This window comes from Plectropomus leopardus, chromosome 4 (assembly GCF_026936395.1).
Source record: "Plectropomus leopardus strain MGB_pleo_1.0 chromosome 4, ASM2693639v1, whole genome shotgun sequence".
In the NCBI taxonomy this organism is placed as follows: domain Eukaryota; kingdom Metazoa; phylum Chordata; class Actinopteri; order Perciformes; family Serranidae; genus Plectropomus; species Plectropomus leopardus.
Window position 1 is genome coordinate 11,629,262 of NC_142179.1, and position 24,228 is coordinate 11,653,489.

A 24,228-nucleotide genomic window follows, 5' to 3' on the forward strand; every position below is an offset into this window, starting at 1 on the left:
CTCTGTTACAGCCACGACACAGCAGAGCTCTGACACTTTGTGTTTTTAGAGGTTGCTGAACCAGTTCTGAGAACAACAAAGTGGAGCTGACTGAATTAAGTCATGAGCAGGGAATGTGATTTGGTGAACTGGGAATTCAACACAGCAGAGATGATTCTGAAACTGAGATACTACTCATTTGTCATATTACTTTGATGAAATTAAGTGCATCCATTTTTTTCAAAACATCAAGTTAGATGTTTGGATGACACTGAAAAGGTGGATGGAAGCTGCACTGAGCTGAGGATCGTGGTGCTGACATTCTGATTCAACCACAGTAGATGTGCTTTAAGTAAAGCTTGTAGTTTCTATTATTTACTTTTTTTAACTTAAATATGAGCAACAACATTCAAAATATCTATAAACTTTGGGAATGGTACACAATATACCCATGGGCAGATTATGAGACAATGGGAGCCTGAGCACAGATATGCAAAGGGCTCCATTGCATCTCTTACATATTCGCAAGCAACGCAGACTGTTGTGGTTTGGTGTCTCTTTGTAGTCGTTACGCATCTTTTTTTTCAACAGATGGATTTGAAAACTGACAAAATCTGCAAGACCTTTTCAAATCTTTATTCAAACTTAAATAACAAAGAGGACCAAATCTAGATCATGCTCACACAGCTGTGTTATTTTTGGATTAAAGATCCGGTAAGTAACACCCTGTAATTTACCGCAAGTAACTAATATCCAGCTAAAAACAGGTTCTGTGTGCTCCTTGATGAAGCCGCACATTTAGGAACAATTAACACACCTAGCTCAGTTCCTCAGATGCCTTTTATATGACTAAAACAATTATCTGTCTTTCAAATATCCGATCGCTTTTGGCACCTGGAAATGCACATGGCAAAAGATAAAGTATATGAAATTACATTCTCAGTTAAAGCAAATGGCTGGTTATGAACTTTGTATTTGCTGTAAGCTACAATTCTGACTGTAAAGCAAAATATCAGCAGACTTGTAGGAGGGCTCTGTTGTTATTGAGTGACCTGTTTAACGAGTAAAGGGAGTTCAAGTGTAAGCATATGTTTTCATATTTGAGTCAGACGCTCATCACAGTGAAAACACATCTTACCCGACGATGACACTGATGAGGAACTGCAGAGAAATAAATAATGACCAGTAAATTAATTCCTACTTTAATTATTGCATCAATATTATGGAACTTATATATAGTGACTCCTACAACCTGATAATCAATACAGTTTTTGATACTTAAAAATACATTTTCACTAGTACAATACAAATAAAAAATCAAAAACTCCAAAAATACATGTGCTCAACTGCCTTATCAGTGTTACCAGTTGGATACTGTACTGTAGATAACATCTCTGGTTGTGTCACAGTAACCCACAATCTTTAAAGTGAGTTCCATTTGTGTTATTGTACATACTTTTACTTTTATGCTATATTGCTGCAGAAGCCATAGTAGTTTAAAATATTCTACAGCCATGTGTTTTCTGCCAGTGTGTTATAAAATCTACAAGCTACATTTTCCCATGAAATTAGACATAATGTGATTCTGCAGCTTTTTAATGTCAATGTTTCAACATACCTTATATATATAGATATAGATATATATATATACACACACGTGTGTATGTGTATATATATATCTATATTTATATCTATATATAAGGTGTGTTGAAACATTGACATTAAAAAGCTGCAGAATCACATTATGTCTAATAAACAAAGCATCTATTTACAATATTTGAACTCCTAAAAATCTGGAGGTTTTGGACTTGATCTTCATCTTGTTACTTATAAATTATCACTGGAGATGTAACCATAAACAACACTGCATGATTCCAACAGATTCTCAGATGGTTCGCAGCCAGATTTGATTTCAATGATCCTGGCTTGTTGTTTCTCAGACAAATCATCCTCCTCTACTGTGTGCAAATATGTCTTGTTTGAGATACACACCATTTGCTGAAGATCTGGTCTGTCCCAGGATACTGTGACTGACTGGGGACAGTAGTCTGCTTGGAGTGGCACACAGGACAGAGACAAGGTTAAAGGAGAGGCCTGGGAACCAGGAGAGGGCAGTGAATTCATGGTTTCTTCCAGAAGAGGTCTGCTATTCAGGATTTCAATGTCACAGCAGGAGCACTCCTCCACCTTCTGAGACTGCAACTTCTCACTAGTCTGAACAAACATCAGGAGGGGATAAAAATAATATAAGGCAAATAATCACACATGAGTTTGGATAAGAGTTGCAGGCTGACATCACAAAATGATGTGTTGAATGATTACAGGGTAAATTAGCAGAGAAATGGTTCTACTTTGCCATGCTGTTCACTACAAAAGGCAGTGTCAGACCTTGCACAAACAATGATCTTAATATAATTAGTAATCCAAACCACGATAGGTTTTAATTGTGCTGCCAAAAAGTATAATTTTAGGTTTGGAAGAGTGAGACCCCATATGCCTCTAAGAGTTGGGGAGTTTACCTCATGCAGGAAGCTGTCAAACTCGGGAGTTTTGATGTTCATACCGGCAGGATAAGCAAATATCTCTTGAAGTCCGCTCTTAAGCCTTGAAGAGAAACAGAACAAAAAAGAAGAGGAGAGAGATGAGCTTTAGGTCCTCCTCTGCCAAAACTAATGCATAAGTGAAGATGTAATTGTGAAGTTACTCACATTTTTCTTTGAGGCCACAGGAGAATGATGCAGCCCAGCAACAGTAAGATGGGAGTCAATATCTTGGCCAAGTGAGCAGAGTCTACCAGAGGAAAGAAGATGAGCAGTTTACAACAACCTGTAAAATTCATTCTGTGTGCTGGAATCTGAGAAGTTTTATTAAAGATTCTCATAGAAAAGGAGCTCACAATTGGTTTTGGTCCTGATGGTGATATTGGTTGGTTTTCCAGGTCCCTGCTTAGTGAGCGCGCTCACAGAGATAGCATACCCTCTGTTCTGCTCCAGACCATTTATGGTCACAGACTTCTTCCGAGGGTCTGCCACTGACACGTTGAACTGATCTAGATGCAGACACACAGTCATATTTTGAATGCTAGGAGATCAAGAATTACTAACACTGGAAACTTTCTTCTGAACCTACTTGTAACATGACCTGGAAGCGCATCAGTCTTTAACGTCACCAGGTAACCAATAATGAATGCCGGATGAGCCGGATCGTCCTCATTGTACCTCCACTCCAGTGTCACCGATGAGGATGTACTCTGAACAGGTTCAACCAGATTCAGGGCCTTTACAGATTCTGAGAAAATGTGGTTTTGAGGAAGGAAGACAGAAGGAATCTATTAAGATTGATAAAATCAACAGACTTCGAGCAAGAATGCAACTTTCCAAACTGAAATAAACCTGCAGAGATGTGACATCCGCACTGTCGTGCAGATGTCAGAATCTGTTGCAAGAGCTTCATTGTGATCACTTTCTTCGTTATTCTATCATTATATATGAAACCTGGTGCTCTGTTCACAGATGTCAGTCAAAAGGAATATAATTTGCATGCAGTGTTGTTCCTGCTTCCTCCTGTCTGCACATCTGACAAACAGGAAAGCTGGTGTCATGTGTTTAGATGACATCAGGAGGAAGTCCTTCTCGGACTCTCTGATAAAAACATCCTGTGTCAAAACTTCCACCACACCTTATCAGAAGTTTCATAATTAACCATTTGCTCAAGGCCTCATCTTTTCTGCAGTATGTCTCACTGTCTGTTGAGGCATCAGCTATAAAAAATACAAAAATACACATTTCCAGTACAGCTCATTAATTAGTATTAACACTCAGTGAGCTCTGAAGCACTGAAGTGCTTTGAGAAACTGGTTCTCCAGCACATCAAAGACAACATCCCAGCCAGCCTGGACCCTCACCAGTATGCTTTCAGAAACAACAGATCCACAGAGGACGCCACATCTACTGCTCTTCACTCAGTCTTCACTCACCTGGAGAGTAAGAACGGCTACATCAGGATGCTGTTTGTTGACTTCACAATCTCTCTCATGAAGCTGATTGGAAAGCGTAACACTCTGGGCTTCAGTACAACACTCTGCAACTGGATACTGGACTTCCTCACATGCAGATCCCAGAGAGTTTGGATTGGCAGTCTCACCTCTACATTACTGCTCAACACCAGAGCCCCCCAGGGCTGTGTGCTTAGCCCCCTTCTGTTCACACTGTACACCCATGACTGCACGTCCAGACATCATAAGAACTCTATTGTGAAGTATGCGGACAACACCACCATCATCGGTTGTATTACAAACAACAATGAGAGTTCATACCGGGAGTAAATCAACAATCTCACAGAGTGGTGCACAGAGAACAGCCTACTGCTCAAAATCAGTAAAACCAAGGAGCTGATTGTTGACTTTAGTAAGAAGGAGGCAAAGACCCACACCCCTGTCTACATCAGTGGAGCTGAAGCTATAGGGTCCTTTGATTTACTGTCACTGAGAACCTGTCCTGGTCATCACACTTCACCACCCAGGTTAAAAAAGCACAGGAAAGACTCTACCTCCTACAGAAACTTAGGAAGGTTAAACACCAGAGCAAGACCCTGGTTAACTTCTACACTGGAGTAATAGAATGCATACTGACTGGAAACATCGCGAACAGGCACAGTTTGTGCTCGGCCCAGGACAGGAAGGCTCTACAGCGGGAGATTAAAACTGCCCAGAACATCACTGGTTCCCATCTACAGAGCTTCAGTGACAAGTGAGGTGTCTGCACAGAGCCTAAAGGATACTGAAAGACAGCAGCCACCCCAGCCACAGTCTGTTCACCCTGCCGCCATCTGGAAAAAGAAACAAAAGTATCTGCTGCCGAACCACCAGACTACAGAGCAGTTTCACTCCCCAGGGTCCTCAACTCAACTTCAATTTAGTTTTTTCTTAAACCATGTTTAAGAAAAATCGCAACAAATCTACCTTGTACCTTGTACCTACCATGTACCTCTTGTGAGTATCCAGTTTGTATCTCCAGCAGTCTGTGTCCATTCTCTGCGCATCCATAGATATTAAATGTATACCTACAACCTGCTTCAAAATATCCTGAAAAATAACAGCGTATAACAATGAATGCAAAAGTAGAAAAAAACTTAAGGATGCATTTGCAGTGACAACTAAAGGAAAACAACAAAACAAAAACTCACCAGCAGGTAGAGACAATGTGTTGTTTTCTGGTACATTCAGCCATTGCAGAGTACAAGGCGCTGCATTTCCCTGAGTGCACCACTCCACAGTATAGCCACAGGACACAGTTTCCTGCTTTATCCAGGATAGATTAATACCAGCAGCTGTGCTGCTGCTTAACTGCTTCTTTACTGGGACTTTGGACAGAGACACACATTTTAGACTGTTTTGCAACCAGAGGAGCATAAATGAGGGTAAATTCAAAATCAGGAATCAGGAATATAGAGAAAAACTTAACTAGAATTCTTGCAGAGTGAAAACCTCCACAAACACTGACTGAACTAAGAGAATTTGCTCACCTCCATCATCCCACTGGGATGGAGGGATGGTGATGTGAGCAGGGACACTGAAGCTACTGTGGAGAATAGCCTGAACAGTGAAGTCATACTGTCCTGCATTGATGGTCACCTCTGCCTGGGTTTGTTGACTGTCCGTCCACTTGGTCCAATTTTGGCCTTCCTGTGACCACTGAACTTTGTATCCCTCAACGTTCACTGTGACAGCTGAGCCAGGAGTGTGCTGAACAAGTTGAGAAAAGTTAATGCTTTGGAGACATACAGTATGTGCCCTTAAAGAAACCAAACAAAGACTTTGTATGCTATTATGCCAATATTTCCGCTAAAATGAAACAGACGAGCTTAGAGACCCACCTGAGTCCACAAAAGAGTAACTTGACGACTATTCGGCTCGGGCAGCTTCTTTATTATCCTCCATACATCCAAGGTCACCAGCGGATCTGAGGACATCACATGAAGATTATTTCTTTCTGCCATCACAGGAATGAGACTTCAACTCTGAACCAGTATACTCATTTTCATACTTGTTTTATACTAAAACAGGTTGTGTTGGCAAAATTGGATATCATGCAACCACAATGTCCTGAGTTCATATATGTTGAAGGGTAATTTATTGCATGAAAAAGGTCATAAGTTGGCCTAAGGTAGCTCTTGTCTTATTTAACTTAATTAAACTTGGGGGTGAGTGGGTTCTCTCCAGGGTCTCTGGCTTCCTCCCACAGTCCAAAGACTGCAGCTCAGGTTGATTGACTCTAAAATTTCCCTTAGGTGTGACTGTTTGCGTGTATGGTTGTCTGTCTATATGTGTCGGCCCTGCGATAGTCTGGCGACCTATCCAGGGTGTACCCCGCCTTCAGCCGATGACAGCTGGGATTGGCTCCGGCCCCCCCGCGACCCTTACGAGGACAAGTGGTTACAGAAAATGACTGACTGACTAAACTTGGACATTGAATAGACATGGTCACACCTTGTATACGACATACTTTGCTCGCAATACACACTTTTTGTACTCACAGGTTGCAAAGGATCTGGGCTGTGTCCATTCTCCCCAGAACCTGCCATTGGCAGAGCAGCGTACCCTGGTAGAGTAGCGGGTGTTGGGAAGCAGATGTTCCAGGTTAGCTTTGCAGAGACCGCTCACACTATTGCAGCTCAGCTGGTAAAAACACACGGGTGGAAGGTAAAAAAAAAACAAAAAACACACACTCACACTAACATTTCCGGTTCTGCACCATGAATATTTAAGTTTAAACAGAATTAAACTCACAGCAGTGGTGCTGTGTGGGTCTGCAGTGACCTGACAGAGGAGGTTCAGTCTGGTCAAGTTCCCCTGTACCACCCAGGACACGGTGGCATCTGTAACCCCAGAGCTCACTCTGATCTCCTCCACAACAGGAAATACTAAGGGCATAACACAAATGTTGACAAGTTTATCTTCAAGTTCAGGGGCGACCTTTACTGACAAAAAAGCCAATTTCAGCAAAAAAAAAAAAAAAAAAATCTGCAGAGAACTACAAGACTTATTTGAGGTTTATAATGAAGGTAACCGTGAATCTCAATGAGCCCATCAGCATTACTTATGGGTCTAAATGAGCATTGATTAAAATGTTAACCACAAAACTGAGCAGTGAGCTATTAATATTAATTTGGTACCTTAATATCGGGTTTTGACAAATATTTTGCTGGATTTAGATCACTTTGACCTTTGAGAGTGTGTCAGATGAACTGAAAGCTGTAAAAGCTGTGATTCTGTCTGGATAAAATTGAATGTAATAATGCTTCATAGGTGAGTTATAGCTGTATTTGTTTGTCTGACAAAAGTGTTAATTAGTTTAGTTTATTATGTTTATTTGAATCAGGGAAAATGTACAGAATAACATTACTCTCAGAAGAAAAATGATGTTTTGTACCAGATTTAGCTTACTAGCTTATTTCCATCTGTAGTCCCTCTTGAGCCTGCTGTGGTGGATGTATCTTGAAATGGTCAACATTACTGGCAGAGAGCAGCTTTAAAACGACAAGTCATTTGACTTAACCACTTCAATGACAATGAAGCAGCTGTTGTTTCACATATCATAATCATCAAAAACACCTTAGGGGGGCCCATGGTCGAGCAGTCAGATCTGGAACAAACTGCAGTATTGGCAGTGAAAGCAAACAATATGTCCATGCACTGTTCAAGTCTCAGTTTTCCTCCAAGACCTTTTTGGATTTGGAATCAAAAGCTAGCCCAACATTAGAAACTTAAGACTTGCCACTGCTATTGAGGACTGGCAAAATTTAGAGGAAGAGGTGCACATTTTAGTTGATGAAATGTCTGTTTTTCAAAATTTGGTATTTAAGATACACATTATTTACTATTTGAGAATGTAAGAATAAATGTAGGCCCACAATAACATTAAGTGGAAACTAAATTGGTTAAAAATGACCCCTAATCATCTCCATAATATTTTTTGTCAAAGTCACAGGGAGCCACTGGAGAGGGGTTTAAGAGTTGCATGCGGCTCCAGAGCCACAGGTTGCTGACCTCTGTTTAAGTAGCTGTGATGTAAACACTGATACTACACAGTGACCACGCCTTTAATTTTATGCTGCTTGAGTATCAATCTGGTTGAGGCCAAATTAAAAGTGTGCAAAATATAAAATATATTCCCATAAGATGTCAACGTGACTGCTGACCTCTTTCAGACAAGTTGAAGCTGTAGCTCGCCATCTCCTCTCCCAGTTTGTCCTTCACTACCACACTGATGTTGTATTCTTCCAACTGTGGGGCTGCCAGGAAAATACAACTGTTCAAATGTATGCAGTTGATGGGAGCCTGCCCTGAGTTCCTGTGTATTCAACAACAAAGAGGGGAATGGGAAAAGGCTTAAGAGACAAACAAAAGAACTGTCTGACACAACCCGGTTCTCAGGATGGACAAAAGAGGGAGACACACGGGTAAAATCAGCCTATAACTTTTTTTAACTAAAAGTAATCCAGACAAATCAAACAAATTGCATAAATAGGTAGGAGAAATCTGTAGAGTCAGTAGTGTGGGGAGTGGATGAGTGAAAATGTGCTGTAGGAATGTTGTGCTGCAAAAAACTACTACTACTACTACTACTACTGATATTAATATTAATATTAATATTATTGTTATTAATAATAATAACAATAATAACAATAATAATAATAAATATGACTTAAACAGCACTTTTCTAGGTATTCAAAGACGCTTTACATGAAATCCAAAAATAAAAAAATACAAATGCAAAAAAAGAGAATACAAAATACTGAAAGATGTAGGGGATATGGCAGTTCAGATTTGGGGAGGCAGTGGGAGACAAGTGTTGTAGGCATTTCTGAAAAGGTGGGTTTTGAGTTTATTTTTAAATTACGGGATTGAGTCTGAGTTGTGGGTAGGGGGTTCCAGAGGGTTGGGCAGCAATGGCTAAGACAAACAAATAAAGCAAGAAATTATGGTTATGGTTAATGTACTATTTAACATAATAGCAGAGTAACACAGAAATGTGCTGCTCCTGCTCAAGCTGAACCCCAACATTTGTGTTTGTACTCATGGCAGAATCAAAGAGGAAAACTGAAGAAAAAAAGCACTTGCTCTATGCGGAGAGTGTGTGTCTGCTTGTTGGAATCAAACTTGTCTCGTTCTCTGCCTGGATCCCAGGTACAGTTGACAGTTGTCATGTCTGATGTCACACAGCTGATGTTTCTGGGCTTCTGCGGAGGAACTACACACACACACACACACGCATATATGTAAGAAATAATATTAGAAACTGTCAGTGATATAAATGAAAAATAATCTAAACTTACAACTGATGAAGTTCCAGGTAATACTAGACACGCTTGATGCATCATCATAGCACATGAGCATAAGACGTTTAATGAAACTTTTTGGGATGGTCAAGTTATGTACAATGATGGCCTTGACTCTGGATCCAATGCTGATAAGAGGGTATTTTCTATTATTGAAGGTCATGCTGGTAATATTGACTCCTTTTGGGGGGACACAGCAGAACATGGCGGTGGTATGCTCTCTCATCACCCGATCGAAGGGAAAGATCTTGCTCTTTTTCTCTACCGGAAATCCTACAGGTCACAGAGTGGAGATAAGCACAGTCTCATGAGATGCTGGCCAGCAGTGTGCACAAACAGCGATGCTGTTAAAAATGTGGCAGTGTTTTTATAGATGCATTGTGCAGCATCTATCAACCCTTTAACAAGATATTTTAATTAACAATTGCAATTTTATAACAGCCATCCAACATGTGATTTAGAGTGGGTTTTGCAAAGTTATTAACCATTAAAAATACTTAACCTAATATTAAAATGTGTGCAACAATAAACTTATAAAATACCATAAAGTATAGCATTACTAATTACTAATTTGGCAAACATTATCTTTTCTTTGTTAACAGTGAAATAACAATAAACTGAAGTGAAATTAAGGCAAGCACCCCTGAGATTTTGGGCTATTTTACTTCCATAACAAGTCTTTTTTCAGACTTGTGGAAAGAAAATTTAGGTTTATTTCAATTCAGATTTTTATTTTGGAAATGTATGCAAAAAGAACATATTTAATTAGATAATGCCTCATTTGCATACTTAAACATAAAACTGCAGTTAAACTATAAAAATACAAAAAAGAAAAAAGTTATTAATCTGTTATTTTTTGCTCTATATATGTATGGGAATTTAACAATATGTATCTTTAAAGTTCACTTTTTTCAAAATGACTTTTTTCTCATGCTTTGAGCCTCAAATCAACTTCAGTAGTACTTACATACCAAAGTCTCCAGTTTTATTCCTATCTATAGTCTGCAGGTTTTTAAAAAGGAGTTTTTTCACAGATCTTTCATGGGCTGATGTATAGAACATTTTATTCCTAAAAACATGGCAAAACTGTGCTTTTGAGAGTATTTTCTAATTTATGGAGTGATAAAGAGAGATAATCACAATCTCCTCTGTAAACACCTTTGACTTCACTATGTCAACAAAATGGAGCAAGAATATTTAAACTGATGTTATGCGATGTTAAGATTTTTGTTCTCAAATGTATGAAAATAAGAACATATTTAAGAAGATAAGATCATTTTCACATTTAAACATACAATTTCAGAAAACTTGCAGCATAAAAAAAATAATTGTATATCTGTAAGTAATCAACTAGAGAAGTTTCATGGGGATATCTATTGATCACCATGGGTGTCTCCCCTCAGCTAGTTTAATTACCTGTGAATTTACATTTAGTAGTGATTTATGATATCATGTATGATGTATTTATTTTACCTTTATAAAAAATTATAAAAAACAAAAATATCACCTATTCAGTTTTACTGTGCCCACACGTTGAGCAAGATGTGCATTGCATCACACATATGCAATGACTGCAGCAGTTGAGAAACATTGATATAAAGATTGGTGAAGGGAAAGAAAAAAAGCATGGGGGCCCCACTGTGACTGAGAGAAACAGAAACTGTCACTTATTTGACAGCATGATCTTATCAGTGAAACCAAGAGCATGCAAGAAGCTGACCTGCTTTTCATGTATTTAGTTTGAGTTTAACTTGTATAAGAAGTAGCATCATCTCACCATAGTTAGTTTTCCAGCTGCTCCACGGACTAGGGACAGACTGATTATAGAAATGTCGTATCCTGACTGAGTGATCGACACACTCCAGAGGCACTTCAGAGGTCCATGTGAAATTGTTTTTAACTGAGTCGACGGAAAATATAGTCAGATTTCTCTAGGATAACAAAAACGGGGAAAATTGTCATTCACAGGAGCTTTTAAATATACACTATAACCAGAGTAAATGCTATTAATAGTAGGATAATACCATAAAATTACTGGAATGTAACTATTTAGAGCATGACACCCAGAAAACAAATCCTCCAGTACTCACATTATAAATGACGGTGTGGTTTTCAGTTTGTGCGATCTGGATCTCATAAAAGTTGCCCACTAAGCTGCTGTGGTTTACCAGCCACCTCACCAAGAGGATCTGCCTCTCACTGATAGCCTGCAGAGTGATGCTCGGGCTTGGTGGCTGCAGAGCTAGCACACAATACGCAAAGTTAAAGGCCATATTTTCACAATTTCGGCAAAGTTACAGCACACATTTTGAAGAGTTTTAAGATGGGACATAAGAGAGTTTAAATAAAACAAACTCACCAGTTTGCAAGCAGCATCCACTGTGATCCTCGGAAAATAATAGATACAACCCGAGCAGATTAATAAGGGATACTCTCAAAGTTATCATCCTCTAAACACAGAAATAATCAAAGAAAGAAAAGAATGAAAGGCTGACGATTCACTGCACAAGCTTACTGAAAGTCCAGTGAGTCACAGGTGGCCTGCCTACAGTTACTGTAATAATCTTGCATAATGACGTGACGTCGTAACCAATGCGAGGTATGCAAATGTCAAACTCATGTTTCTATTTTTCATTTCACATAAGGCAATATACACTGAAAAAAAAATGCTTGCCACAACAGTTTTATAGACAGCACAATATTAATATGGCACAACACAATTCTGATTACAGAGATTACAAGACATATACAAAAAATATTATTAATGTTGACAGTGCATGAAGCATTTTACACAATAAATTATCAGGAAAGGAGAAGAACAGGAAACAAACAGCAAGTCTTTACAGAAATCACTTGAAGTATCAGACAGCAAGATTTTTGGCACTTAAGTGAGAAAAAAAGTAGGAATATAATTTCCTCTTCAAACATGGTGTGCATAGGTAGCCTCCATAAAACTATACATATATTTAATATTTATACAATTATGTCTATATTTGTATATCTTTTAGATGCTCACACTCCCTTATAAATACTACTAAAGATTACACGAAGAAATAAAAATCACTCTATACATAGGTTGGGGAAGGGCTCAATTTGCTTCTCAATATTTTCTTTTAAGTGCTCATGGGAAAATAACCTTAACACTTCTGTCCTGATATCCTGGTACTCTAGGTCCCAGTGTTTGGGGGTACAAATGTACCTCTGCCATCAAACAAGTGCAACGTATATAAAAAAGAATCAGTAAAAATATGGGGTACAAGTATCAAAGCTGATTCACAAAGAATTTGTTTGCAAAAGGCACAATGGTTTCATGACACAGGAAGATGATGATTAATGGCCGCCTTATACTGTGATAAAGGCACACGTATCTGTGTATACTTCCTCCCTGCAGCTGTTCCCTTATTGGATTACTCAGGTTTTTCCAAATGAAAACACACATATACATAAACACATACAAGCAACAGCTATAATATTATCAGTCCAGTTACGCATCAGGCAGCTTGCATTGCTCGTTTCTTTCTAATGATTATCAGAGGTACACAATGTTCTCCTCACCTCCCTCCTCCCCGTTCTGTCCTTCGAGAGAGAGGTAAGCCTGCGGGGGAAGGAGGGGTGTGAGAGAGGGAGATGAGGAGTAGCCATCCTCGTAAAGTCTGTGACCTGTGACCTCTGACTTCCAGGGACCCAGGGATCGCCTGTCCACTGGCGGGCTGAAGTCTGCTAGAATGAGGACAGCAGAAACTCTTAAGACAATAATGATCATGTTTTGCACAAAAAATGTAAAATATAGAATAAAATATTTACCTCTACTTACACTGCATACCACTAAGGTAAAACATATACAACTGGCCAACAAACAATATGAGTGGACTCACTGTTGTTGGCTCTTTGTGGCTGCACGGTGACCCTGCTGCTGAAGTCATTCAGAGGTCGGGGGTAGCCGTGGTTGTTGCCGTAATTTGGGTAGGTCAGACCATCTGGAGGCTGTTTGCTGTGAGCTTGGCTCAGCAGGGTGTTGAGGCTGTTGTAGAGGCTGGCACTGAGGCCGAGGTTAGCCGTGTAGCTGGAGCCACTGAGAGGGCCGTCATGGTTTTTCCTCGGTGCAGAGAGCAGACGCTGATGCTGGTTGTTGTTGGCAGGCTGGTGGAGATGGTTCTGTTGGAGGGAGGCAAGTAAAGCCGTCTCGTTCTCGTACACTGAACAGTTACCATCCAAGCTGCCTGAGCGGCTGTGGCTGGACACCTGGGGCTTTGAAACAACAACAAAAAAGCAGGGGGATATGGTTAGCTGAGCAGTGGTTGGTTTTTTACTTTGGCACTGTAACTGCACCCTCTGTTTCTTCTCCCTCTCCCTTCCTCACCTTGTATCCATCCAGAGGTATCGTAACAGGCAGGCTGCTCTGGCGGTTGTGCCTCCAGCTCTGCAGTAGCCTCTGTTGGGCTTCGATCTTCTCCTTCTCCCTCTCCACAGTCCTCTGGCCCTCCCTCAGTCGGTCCAGATTTTGCTGATACTCCAGCAGCTGAGCCTCCAGCTCCTCGCGCTCGCAGCGCAGACGCTCTGCCTCTAGGAGACACTGCTTTTCGCGCTGCTCCAGCATGTTCTCATGCTCACACTGGAAACACACAGGACACATTCACATCAGAAAGTTCAGGCACCAGTAATCTTTTTTTCTATGATTATAGTAGACCTGCTGCAGTACCATTACTGCATTTGGGTTTTAGATATGAAGGGTTAAAAGTTAACCTAACTTACGGTACTTTAACAGCTTTTAGCAATCTATTCCTTATGCTGGTGTCAATGTCACTGTTCATGTTATGCTGCCATGTGTTGTATTTTATGAGAGAAATTCACTCTAACTCCGAGTATGTACTGTATATTACAAAAGCTTAGAAACTAGTTAGCCAGCAAGCCTTATGCACAGGCCGACACTGGTTGAAGGAAATTACAACATTTCACCAAAAAAAAAACCACAAAAAAAAACACCCTAATAGCACGGCACGCCATGTACTGATGAAATCTACGACTGTGTGAAAATATCTGATCAGGGCGAGGTAAAAAAGTAAATGACACCGCCTGCATGTGTCAGGCAATGTGCTTCACCCACATCGATAAAGGTCAAGTAGTGTGCAGAATAAATGGTGATCAGGTTCTCTGCTGCAAAAGAAGCAAAACTCATGTTACATCACTTTTTATGTTAGTGAAATGTAAATATAATCTTACTGTTTCTATTAATTTATTATACATTAAAAGGTGCGCTATATCAATTGATGTAGTTATTATAACTGAGGTTCAGGATCAAGACTACAGTTCTCTTTCCCACTTATTCAAATCACTTGCACCTCGTTAAGTTAACCACCTTTGCCTCATCACCAAAGTGCCATGGTTTAGGAGGAGCAGAGTCAGGCAGAAAAGCTAAAAGAAATGAGTCAAGATGAGAGTACATACAACCCTGGGCCCGGCTGTTCAGAAGTTATCTGATTGGATTTCAGCAGTAAGCCTGGATCAAATCTTGAAAATGGGTTGTTAAAAAGAAAAAAAAAGATTCTGAATTGGATGAGATCATGTCCACTGTGAAATGCGATCCCATTTAAAGCACTAGTTATCTGGATTTGGTAATCTTGAAAATTTTGTGTCTGGATCCAGTGTTGCTTTGAAAAACTGGCAAAAATCTAAGATGGATAGCTGCTGGAGAGCAAAACATGGGATTCCCATATCTAGAACCCTAAAAAAATGGAGCCAGGACATCAGCACAAGGCTTACCTGGTGTTTCTCTCTGGTCAGACACTCTTTATCCCAGCGATGCTGCTCCTGTTTCAGCTTCACATGGAGTTTCTGCACCTCATCCACCTCTTCTTTCTTCCTCTCTAAACCCTTCTTTTCTACTTCCTCTTTCTTCTTGTCAATACTCCTCTGTTTCTCCTGCTCCTGGATAACAACAGAAGGAGGTTAAATATATAGATTTTTGACATTATTTCAACAGGCAACTTATAGTCAATAGTCAAGAATTATAGTCTACCTGCATAAAACTAGCACGGCCTTGTATGCTGCAAGATATTATTTAAACATGAATAATAAAGGACTGATACCAGACTGTTCTGGAGTGAAGTGAGGGTTCGGAGCTGAGGTCTTTCTCCCTCCTGGAGAAGGAGTTTCTGGACTTCATAGCAACTGTCCTGGAGGGTCACAGCTGCCTGCCAACACAAGGAGGAGACACCTAATCACACTCCAGTTACTATTAGACAAATATTCTCTCATGCAGATGTACAGATGTCTCACCTGCAGACTATAGAGGAGCTGAGTCAGACTCTGAACGCTCTCTGCCACCTGCAGAAAACTGTGTTATTACATGGAAATGCTAATGGATATCTATTTTATTAATAAAATGCAGCTCATGGGGAACTAAAGTGGTTAAACCTTTATCAGTGTCCCTTTAGTGTCTCCTCTTCTCAACTCGACAGCAGAGCTCCACAACATGTTGTCCAGCCCTGTCAGCTCACTGTCTGACCCAAGAGATGTGGAACTCATACTGAGCGTGCTCAAATAGTCCGCTGTAGCAAGAAAAGAATAAGTAAATGTCACTGCCTGCACATATTTGGCAACTTGATTCACCCGGATTGGGAAAGGTACTATAAAAAAGTACTATGTCAACACAGCAATGCCAACTGAAATGCCAAAAATCTTACTCAGCATTAAACAGTAAATCTGTGACTCACGCTCAGAGGGAGACTCCTGAACGCTGCTGCCGTGGCTGTTGTAGCTGCAGCACTCTGGTCCTTGGACAGGAGAGCTCTGATTTTTTACAGCAAAACCATCACGAGCCTGCAGGATGGTGATCAGGTTTTCCGCTGCAGAAAAAGCAAAACTTATTATTCTGTGAACAAGTCTGTTTTTCAAATGCTAACAATCACAACATAAATCTGCAGTATACCATATCATTTTTATTGAATTACTCAGTTGCACTTTTATGTTATTATGACATTGTATGTAAATTGTTATTTTCATTTTGATATTTGCAGAGTCATTTTATTAAAGTTTGTGAGTCTAACACATAATCCTTAAAAAGTCCAATATCTATTTGTTACAATGTAGTAATGATGTACATGTACTACTGTAGAGATGCATCTTAGCTGATTAAAAGTCCTGCATGTCCTCAAAGGAGTTATATCTTTTGGCTTATTAGAGTTCAGGTTGGGCAGAGCAAGAGTATGCAAGGAATTATATCCTATCATCAACCTTGATATAGAGATAGGAATGATGAAAGTGCAAGATGCCCAGCCACATTAGGCCCTTTTTTAATTTTATATAAAACATGTCCTGAAACTGATACATGCAACATGACTGCAGCATCATGCAGCCCACAAAGCAGCTGTCTTACCTTCTCGGAGTGCAGCTGTGAGCAGTGACGAGGCCTGTCGTGGCGCCTCACTGTCTGTGTCTGGTTGCACCAACAGATGGCGATGTGGTACAGGCTCTGGTGAGCGGAGGGTTAACTCTGTGAGCTCAGCATAAAGTTGTAACTTCTCCTCCAAGCTGTTACATATTCGCTGGTCCTGTCCCAACAGTGTTTCTAAACACAACAAACACTCAGATTAGGACTTTGTGTTTATGGTTTTATAAGAGAGTGATGTGATGTTTCACAAAGGAAGACACATAACAACATAAAAAGTGCTGGTGGACACACAAATGTTTTCTTACCTTGGAACTTTGTGATCTTCTGAACTCTCACTTCTGCTACTCGCCTGGCCTCCTCTGTCTCAGCACTTCGCTCCTCCTCCTCCTCTTCCTCAGGACAACTGCCAGGTAGACCAGTAGGTTAGATAATGAGTAACACACACACACTCAGACACATTAACCTTGTATAAACACAAACACAAACACACACGCACACAGAATCTAAGATGCCCTGATATTTGCATACCTAGCCGAGCACTGTGAACTTGACTTGACACACACTCATATACACACCTTTCCACAGCTTGTCGTATGTGTCTCATCCACGCATTCCTTTCGTCTCTCGTGGAGGTGTGAACTTCATACATCTCTGGTCCCACTGAGGAGGCGGAGATGAGGAACATCCCTCTCTCCTCATTGGCTACTTCCCTAACAATGAGCTTCTGCAGAGGGATTACGGGAGGCTTCTGGTCCTGAAAGAGGAGATAAAAGATGGGTTAGAATGGAGAGAAATGGACAGACAGCTGAATAAGGATTGATTTCAAAGTTTTCTTCAGGTTGAGGCTTACCACAGCAGCAAATACAAAACGCTGATCTTTCTCTTGTAGGAAAACCAGAACATCTGTGAGCAGCAGAGCCAATGTATCTGAAAAGAACAGAGTAGAACTATAGAAATGTAGATTGGTTGTCTGTTAAACTCAGAAGGTCTTAGGTCACAGATGATCTCATGCACACCTTTCAGACGTCCTGTGGCTGTCTTCCAGTAGACCAGCCCTTTATACTGCAGATCCCTGTGTTTACTGTGCAGGTCCTGTTTGCGAAACACCTTGCCATTCTTCAGCTTGGCGAAGCTCTTGTTCTCCAGCCTGGCCAACACTTCCTGTAGCTCCTGACACCTCTCATACTTATTCACAGTCAGGTCCACTGCAGCGATGATGTCGCGGATCTGAGCCAGAGCACTCGACAGGTCAGAGTGCTCCTGACTTCCCACTGTGGGTGGAAAGAGGTAACAGAGAGGTCACATTGAAACAATATTTTAGCCATTAAAAAAATCACAGTTTTTCAATGAGACTTCAGTTTAAGTAAAAATAAAAAGTTCTGACATTTAGGCACTTTATATATTCCACACAAAGCACAAGTAATATCACTCTCAAGCAGACTGTTTAAAACGGCAACATTATCAAGCACTAAAAAAAGAAGGCATTCTCTCATTTTGCAAAGAAATTGCTGTAGTTACTATGACACTTTGATGATGAAATATCTTTTTATTTGTTGTTATTATAATATCAAGTTATGTAGTTGTACTTTTCATGTAATAGTCTGCCCTGAAACATGCCATGTTGCAGCACATATTTTATATTGTTACATATTGTTACTAAGCTATAAGGCATTTTACTATGTGAGAACATAAAAAAATGCCCCCAACTTTCCCTTTGTGTTGTTATTTCCACAAAATATGTAACAGACTAAGAGCTACATCTGTTTACAGTTCTATTTGCGACATCTTAGTGCTGACGTACCCGAAGTGTAATGTAATATCCTCTCCAGCAGCACTGGGTACTTGGTAATGCGCTGAGTCACCAGCAGGATAAACTCTGGCACCCCTCTCCGTCTGACCAAAGTGTTATTGCTCTGTTGCTGTGAGCACAGAGGTTAACACCAAAATGGGTATCTGTGCAATCAAGGTATTTTACTGTTAAACCACTAAATAAAAAGCAAAGAGGTCTGGAAGCAGGAGCTTACTTTGACGAAGTTCTGCAGTTTTTTGTTTTGCTGTTGCAGCTCTTTGAAGACATTGACGGCCTCGGTGTGATGGCTGCAGAACTCTCCGTACACCTGCTTCATTTTCTCAGCATGTTCATCTGAGAACTGAGAAAAAGACCACAAGAGGTCGACTACAGAAATGTATCTGTGTGTCTGTGTGTGCATCAATCCATCTTAACCAACCTGCTGAAGCAGAATATCTCCAATCTGATGGATGAGGTAATTTCGGGGGTTGTCAGGTTGGGTCGCAGCCTGTCGGCGTTCCTGCAGTGCTCCGAAGAGGTTTCTGTGGAAAAGCAGCAGGGGGTCCAAGCAGGGGAAGATCCGGGCCACACAGTCCCAGTCGAGCTGCAGCTCCTCCAGCATTCCTCTCCTGAACACCTCCGACATGACCGTCAAGGTCTGGATGTGGTGAAGCTCTGTCTGCATCAGCTCTATACGGGGGAAATGAGAGTGGAAAAAAAGCTTGAGTAACTAATTTCAGCAGATTCCTCCAAAAAAGGACATTTGTGTGATAAATCTGAAGTTTTGTTCAGTTCAGTACAGTTTATTGTCATTCAAACATGTTAAAAACATGAAGGAAAGAAATTTGTTACCCAGGTCCAGCAGTGCACTTAACTGTTGGCTTTCAACTTAGCAGTGTGCATGGTATAATCAGAATATTAGCAAATTAGCAGAGCTTTTTTTGAAGTGATTTGAATGAAGTCAAGCCCCAAGTCTCCTCTGCTGTCATTTTTGGGCTCCACCCACTGAAGTTTGACTTGACAAATAAATCCTGCTATAGATACAGTGTGCAGAGTTTACAACACTCATATAAAATACTGCATTAAGAAGATGTGTCTCACCATAAATAACATCCTGTCGTTTAATGGTGTGCCTGTCAAGTTGCCTGCAAAACTCTGGACTGACCGCCAGACTCCATGACTCCACATCAAGTCCCAGCAGGTCAGCTGACAGGTCGCTCATCAGAGGAGGAGGAGGAGCATCAACAGCATCTGTTGGGACAGAAATAATGAACAATGTCTTTCTTCTCAGCCAGAATCCACTCAGTGATTCACAGTGTTATTATGTGTGTGTAGGTGTGGCAAAATATAATGTAAGCCCGTGTTCCTTACCCTGTGTGGTGATTGGCGGCTCGGCTGACGGGGATGTCGCTATGACTGGTGTTCCCTCATCAGACAATGAGCTGTTAGTGCAAACTGTCACACTGCACTCACTCTCCACCCCTGCTGCATCACTCAGCCGTCTGTACAGAAACAAAATAAGTTAGAACTTTTTTTGAGACAAAGACTGTTGCATGGGTGAAGCATGATTACAAGCAAAGATCTTATTCATCTCTGCATTTTAAAACTGATTCCAGAATTTGGAGACTGAAGGGATATTTTGTGCAAATAATCAAGATTTAAGTTTTTCAAATATTCTGAGTTTCTTGGATCCAGTTTCATCTTCTGTATGTAATACACTGACTATGGATAAGTAAGGATAAGTATAGAGTGGATGCATTGATAGATAGTGGCAACACTGCCATCCTACCTGCTGTCTATAGAGAGAGGCGTGGCTGTTTCTCTTTTCTCTCTTGTCGTGGTGGGAAGTGAAGAGGAGGACAAGAAAATGGAGGCTGAAGAGTTGTCCTTCACAGAGTCTGGAGAAGAGACCAGGACAGGGAGCAGGAGAAGGAATCAGTCACAGCCTGTACATTTTCCCATTTGACAAATAGATGCTTAAAATGTCATCATGCTTTGTTTATATCTTTGTATTACAATAACTTTCATTGTTTAACTGGGCATGCAGCAGTTGTCAAAGCTGACTGCGTATAACTTTGACACCTTTGTCAGACACCAAACACTCAGTGAAGATACAAATCTTCACATTATGAAATAAAATGATCCAGCCAATCCAAGAAAAACACTCAAGTGCATTCATGTGCATGCACAAACACACACATAAACACAGTCCAGGCCAGATCCCCCACTGAGGAAGATTAAAATTTAACTTTTACCAGGGAATAAACAACAGGGAAGAGGGGGGAGAGAGGAGGATGAGGAGCAATGGTTTTCTTAATCTACTACGGGAGAAACAAGGGAGGACAGGTCGAAACTTAATCAAAGACCAAGGGAGGACACTGTGGGAGGGGGGACATGCAGTTATTTCTGACTCACTCTGTGGGAGAGACAAAGTCTTGCTTTTCATCAGTAATGCATTCCTCTCCTGCGTCTTCTGAGGAAACACATAGTCATATCAACACCAACAGCTGTAAATCATACTGTTTGCGCTTTAAATAGGCTTCCAAGTTATTGTGATCACAATTGTGTCAATACTAGAGTCAATTTAGGTCTAAACCAAAATATTAAAGCGGCCCATCTCAGATTCTTCTTGTTACATTATGAGTTTGTGATGTTTAACACATTCCAGGAGTTCCTTTGTCACGAAGTGTTGGAATTTACTCTTCCTGCTGTCCTCGCTTCCTCTCAGCCAGCCTCTACTTCAGTAAATATTGTACGTCTTTTTTTGGCATTTTGCCTATATGAGACGACACAGCCGAGCGCGACAGGAAATATTGAGAGAGACAGAGGAAATGACCCACAACAAAAGCTGGATTAGAACTGGGGATGCTGCTGCCACACAGCACATGCAGACCGTTGGACATGGTTGGTTGACAGTTACAGATCTATAACATTTTCCGAGACGTATTTTTTTCAAGATCATATTGAACTTAATGGATTCAGAACATTAAGTGGAGAGTTTGATTATCACATTGAAGAGCTACAGAATAGTAACAACATGAGAGTGATGGATTTATCCGCTAAGAATGCATTCATTGTGTACTTAAAGTTAATCTGTGGAGTTTTTCACCACAAGTAGCACTATGGAGTGATTGAGTGGATCCAATTTTGTTTTTATCATGTATGTGCACAAGGACTTACGAAATAGGGCGAGCATATGGGTGGTAGTTTAATGCTATTGCTGACATCAGAATTGTACAAACATGCAACAAAGGAAGTAAAAAAGAAGACCGTAAGATAGTAAACATACAATAAAAGTAAACAACTCAAGTGATTCTAAATATTTAAAGAATAGGCTTGGCAAATGTTTTATGAGGAAGGAAATGAACTAACAGATTTGTTAGACCCCAAGGAAACACAAAATGTGTTTTGGTGAGAATTGCTGAATGTAAACTTACCTTGGGGCACCTTTAATTCAAAATAAAATACATGTCTTGTTGCTACATTTCGGTCTATTGAGGCAGTAAATGGCCACTCCAGTGACTGAGTATAGCCAAAGATTTGAAGGATTTTCGAGAGACAATCTTTACAAAGAAAGTTTAAAATTGAAGCTGCAAAGACCAAGATATTCTGATTTTTAATACATATTATTTAATGGCTTTGTTGAATACTCGATTCAATGGTCTGTTATTTCTCAACAGCAGACCGCCGCTATAAATAACAGATTATTGCTATGGACACAGCTCTAATAACAGACACTTGGAGGAAGCAATAAAATAATATTAAATCAATACTTTGTGGTAAATTATTGATTTCTTTAGTAAGTAGCCGTGCACTTAGGCATATAGGTATAACATACAGTGAGCACGTCATTATTTGGAAATGAACCTTGACAGAGTAAGGCAGGGGGGTCTTGAATCACCCTGAACATTATCCTTTACATATAGGTCAAGCTACAATAAAGGTAGGCCCTGTGATGATATCTGACTCTTGAAATCTTGCATCATTTAAAGAGAAGTTCAAGTATGACTCTCGACATTTGTGCAAATATCTCAAAATGACATCACATTGTTTGTATCTGAGTTTGTTTGAGTGTTAAATGATTATTGCTTGTTGTTTTTTTGTTAAAATGACATGTGTTCTGTTGGTGGTTACCTTTCCACAGGCTGCAACAGACTCTCGACAGTTTTTATGGACATTCAGGAAACAATCTGCAGAAAAAAAAACAAATGAAATTCAAGTTAATTTCATCAGTTAAATGATAATAAACAAAATTACCACATCTCTGGACTCAGTGTCCAGATGGCTGTCAAACTGCTCGGCTCCTCACGATGGATGTTGACCCTGTGAGAGGAAGAAAACTGACTCCATGCCTTCTGCTAAACAAAACATCAAGGCAGCACGTGCGAAGACATTTATACAAACCCTAAACAGTTCAGCCACCACAGGACATAAAACAACAGTTCTGACAGTATAATACTTACTGGAGCACTGCAACAGCTCCTTCCCAGAAACAGACTTATCACAGGCCACACAGAGAGCAGGACCAGATGGAGACACAGGAACAAACTGGTGTCCGTTAGTGGCTCCCGACTTCTCCTTTCCCTCTTTCACTTCTTTCCCCTTCACCTGAAACACAAGTCATAAATTTTTTAAATGTACTCCTTCAGATGACATTTACTGCAGCTAATGCCACAATATCATGTAAACCACCGAAGTAGAAATAACATGGCGCTGAGCAGCAGGCACAAAGAGGCATGTAGCGGTCATCCTCTTGCTAAAACACACCTGTTAAAGTGGAGTTAGTTGAGATAAAGAGGCCTCTGAGCGAGCTTTTCTGTTTACTTTGTTAAAGTCCATGGGGACGGCTGCTGTTGTGGTGCTTTATCCTTGGGGGGGCATTAGGGGGATTCCTCTGTGAATGAGTGTGATAGTGCGATGTTTATTTTCTTGTCAAACTTCACAAGGAAGTCTGAGAGTGTATGTTTGTTTTTTGAGTGTTCGTGTGCATCGTGTGTCTGTACATACATGGAAACATGCTCTTGAATGCATGCACACGTGTTTATGAGATTGAGAGTGTACTATGGAATGTGTTTTGGCTCCTCACGCTGTGTGAAGGGGGGTCTACGAATTATGTAAGAGGATATTTTCACTGTGTCCCGTTGCTAAGACCTGAGGAGAGGGAATTTTCTCCCTCGCCAAATAAAGGCACCGCACACAGACAATGGCTCCCCAGCACAGGAATTCTGACCTGGCCTGTCTGAGAGGTGGTAAACCTTTTATTGCACTACTTTGGGAAGCCTCCTCTGACTTTTTCTTATTTTTTTAGTTTTACTATACAGGGTTTCACAGTCATGTTTTAAACACATGTATGTGAAATCTTAGCCAGCAGCAATTATTTTTTAGGGCTGGACAATATAGAGAAAATGAAATATCACAATATTTTTGACCAAATTTCTTGCTATTGAAATTGCAATGATATTATAGGGTTGAATATCAGTGCTTTCACAAAATATTTACACAATAAATAATAAATAATCATCAGTAAGGACTAAGTGGGTAAAAGTCAATAACAGAACAGCTACAACTGTCTAGTTCAGGAATTCACATCACTTTACTTGGTGTGTTCCCATCCACCAAAACCTGAGTGGAAATCTTGAAATATCACAAAAAAGTTTTTACACTTGGGGCATGTGGAAGAGTTGGTGAATGAACAAAAGGTGAATGTGACCAAGTATAATGCAACCAGCTC

General features: G+C 40.4%; 2 protein-coding genes across 9 annotated transcripts in view; both read right to left on the minus strand.

Moving 5' to 3' along the window:
• Window positions 1–600: 600 nt before the first annotated feature.
• Window positions 601–11,845, minus strand: osmr (oncostatin M receptor). Of its 2 annotated transcripts, XM_088076547.1 has the most exons (18): window positions 11,678–11,845; window positions 11,409–11,560; window positions 11,096–11,249; window positions 9,316–9,591; window positions 9,101–9,230; window positions 8,179–8,330; window positions 6,767–6,900; window positions 6,514–6,655; window positions 5,854–5,939; window positions 5,503–5,722; window positions 5,164–5,340; window positions 4,958–5,062; window positions 3,109–3,267; window positions 2,876–3,028; window positions 2,688–2,769; window positions 2,499–2,583; window positions 1,972–2,193; window positions 601–1,140 (listed from the first exon to the last, which is right to left on the minus strand). In XM_088076547.1, the coding sequence occupies exons 1-18, from the start codon at window positions 11,763–11,765 to the stop codon at window positions 1,114–1,116; spliced, it is 2,544 nt and encodes an 847-aa protein (XP_087932673.1). In that variant the 5' UTR covers window positions 11,766–11,845; the 3' UTR covers window positions 601–1,113. The 2 variants fall into 2 exon arrangements, with proteins under 2 accessions (XP_087932673.1, XP_042344411.1); XM_042488477.2 differs by having other exon boundaries at window positions 601–2,193; window positions 11,678–11,843.
• A 140-nt stretch (window positions 11,846–11,985) lies between these two features.
• Window positions 11,986–24,228, minus strand: part of LOC121944147 (rho guanine nucleotide exchange factor 28-like) — a 45,921-nt gene continuing 33,678 nt past the window's right edge. For 5 of the 7 annotated variants that reach the window (XM_042487839.2, XM_042487846.2, XM_042487844.2 and 2 more), the window contains 22 exons: window positions 22,961–23,105; window positions 22,632–22,687; window positions 20,913–20,970; window positions 20,287–20,395; window positions 19,869–19,999; window positions 19,599–19,748; window positions 18,937–19,187; window positions 18,733–18,858; window positions 18,510–18,627; window positions 17,725–17,979; window positions 17,559–17,635; window positions 17,284–17,462; window positions 17,014–17,111; window positions 16,694–16,885; window positions 16,032–16,163; window positions 15,733–15,866; window positions 15,595–15,642; window positions 15,405–15,509; window positions 15,079–15,243; window positions 13,679–13,930; window positions 13,194–13,566; window positions 11,986–13,038 (listed from right to left, as the gene is read on the minus strand). In XM_042487839.2, the coding sequence (XP_042343773.1) occupies window positions 12,848–13,038; window positions 13,194–13,566; window positions 13,679–13,930; window positions 15,079–15,243; window positions 15,405–15,509; window positions 15,595–15,642; window positions 15,733–15,866; window positions 16,032–16,163; window positions 16,694–16,885; window positions 17,014–17,111; window positions 17,284–17,462; window positions 17,559–17,635; window positions 17,725–17,979; window positions 18,510–18,627; window positions 18,733–18,858; window positions 18,937–19,187; window positions 19,599–19,748; window positions 19,869–19,999; window positions 20,287–20,395; window positions 20,913–20,970; window positions 22,632–22,687; window positions 22,961–23,105 (3,345 nt within the window). In that variant the 3' untranslated portion in view covers window positions 11,986–12,847. The remainder of the gene's footprint in view (window positions 13,039–13,193; window positions 13,567–13,678; window positions 13,931–15,078; window positions 15,244–15,404; window positions 15,510–15,594; window positions 15,643–15,732; window positions 15,867–16,031; window positions 16,164–16,693; window positions 16,886–17,013; window positions 17,112–17,283; window positions 17,463–17,558; window positions 17,636–17,724; window positions 17,980–18,509; window positions 18,628–18,732; window positions 18,859–18,936; window positions 19,188–19,598; window positions 19,749–19,868; window positions 20,000–20,286; window positions 20,396–20,912; window positions 20,971–22,631; window positions 22,688–22,960; window positions 23,106–24,228) is intronic. The other 2 variants (XM_042487843.2, XM_042487840.2) reach the window with 2 other exon arrangements.

Bases quoted from the DNA above. Each gene is read 5' to 3' on its own strand.
- osmr (XM_042488477.2), bottom strand. From the start codon at position 11,765: ATGATAACTTTGAGAGTATCCCTTATTAATCTGCTCGGGTTGTATCTA. The intron at 9,592-11,095 runs GTGAGATGATGC...TGTGACCTGTAG, and splicing joins CAGCTGGAAAACTAACTATG to GATTTCCGGTAGAGAAAAAG. The intron at 8,331-9,100 runs GCAAGTGCTTTT...TTGAATACACAG, and splicing joins ACACACACTCTCCGCATAGA to GAACTCAGGGCAGGCTCCCA.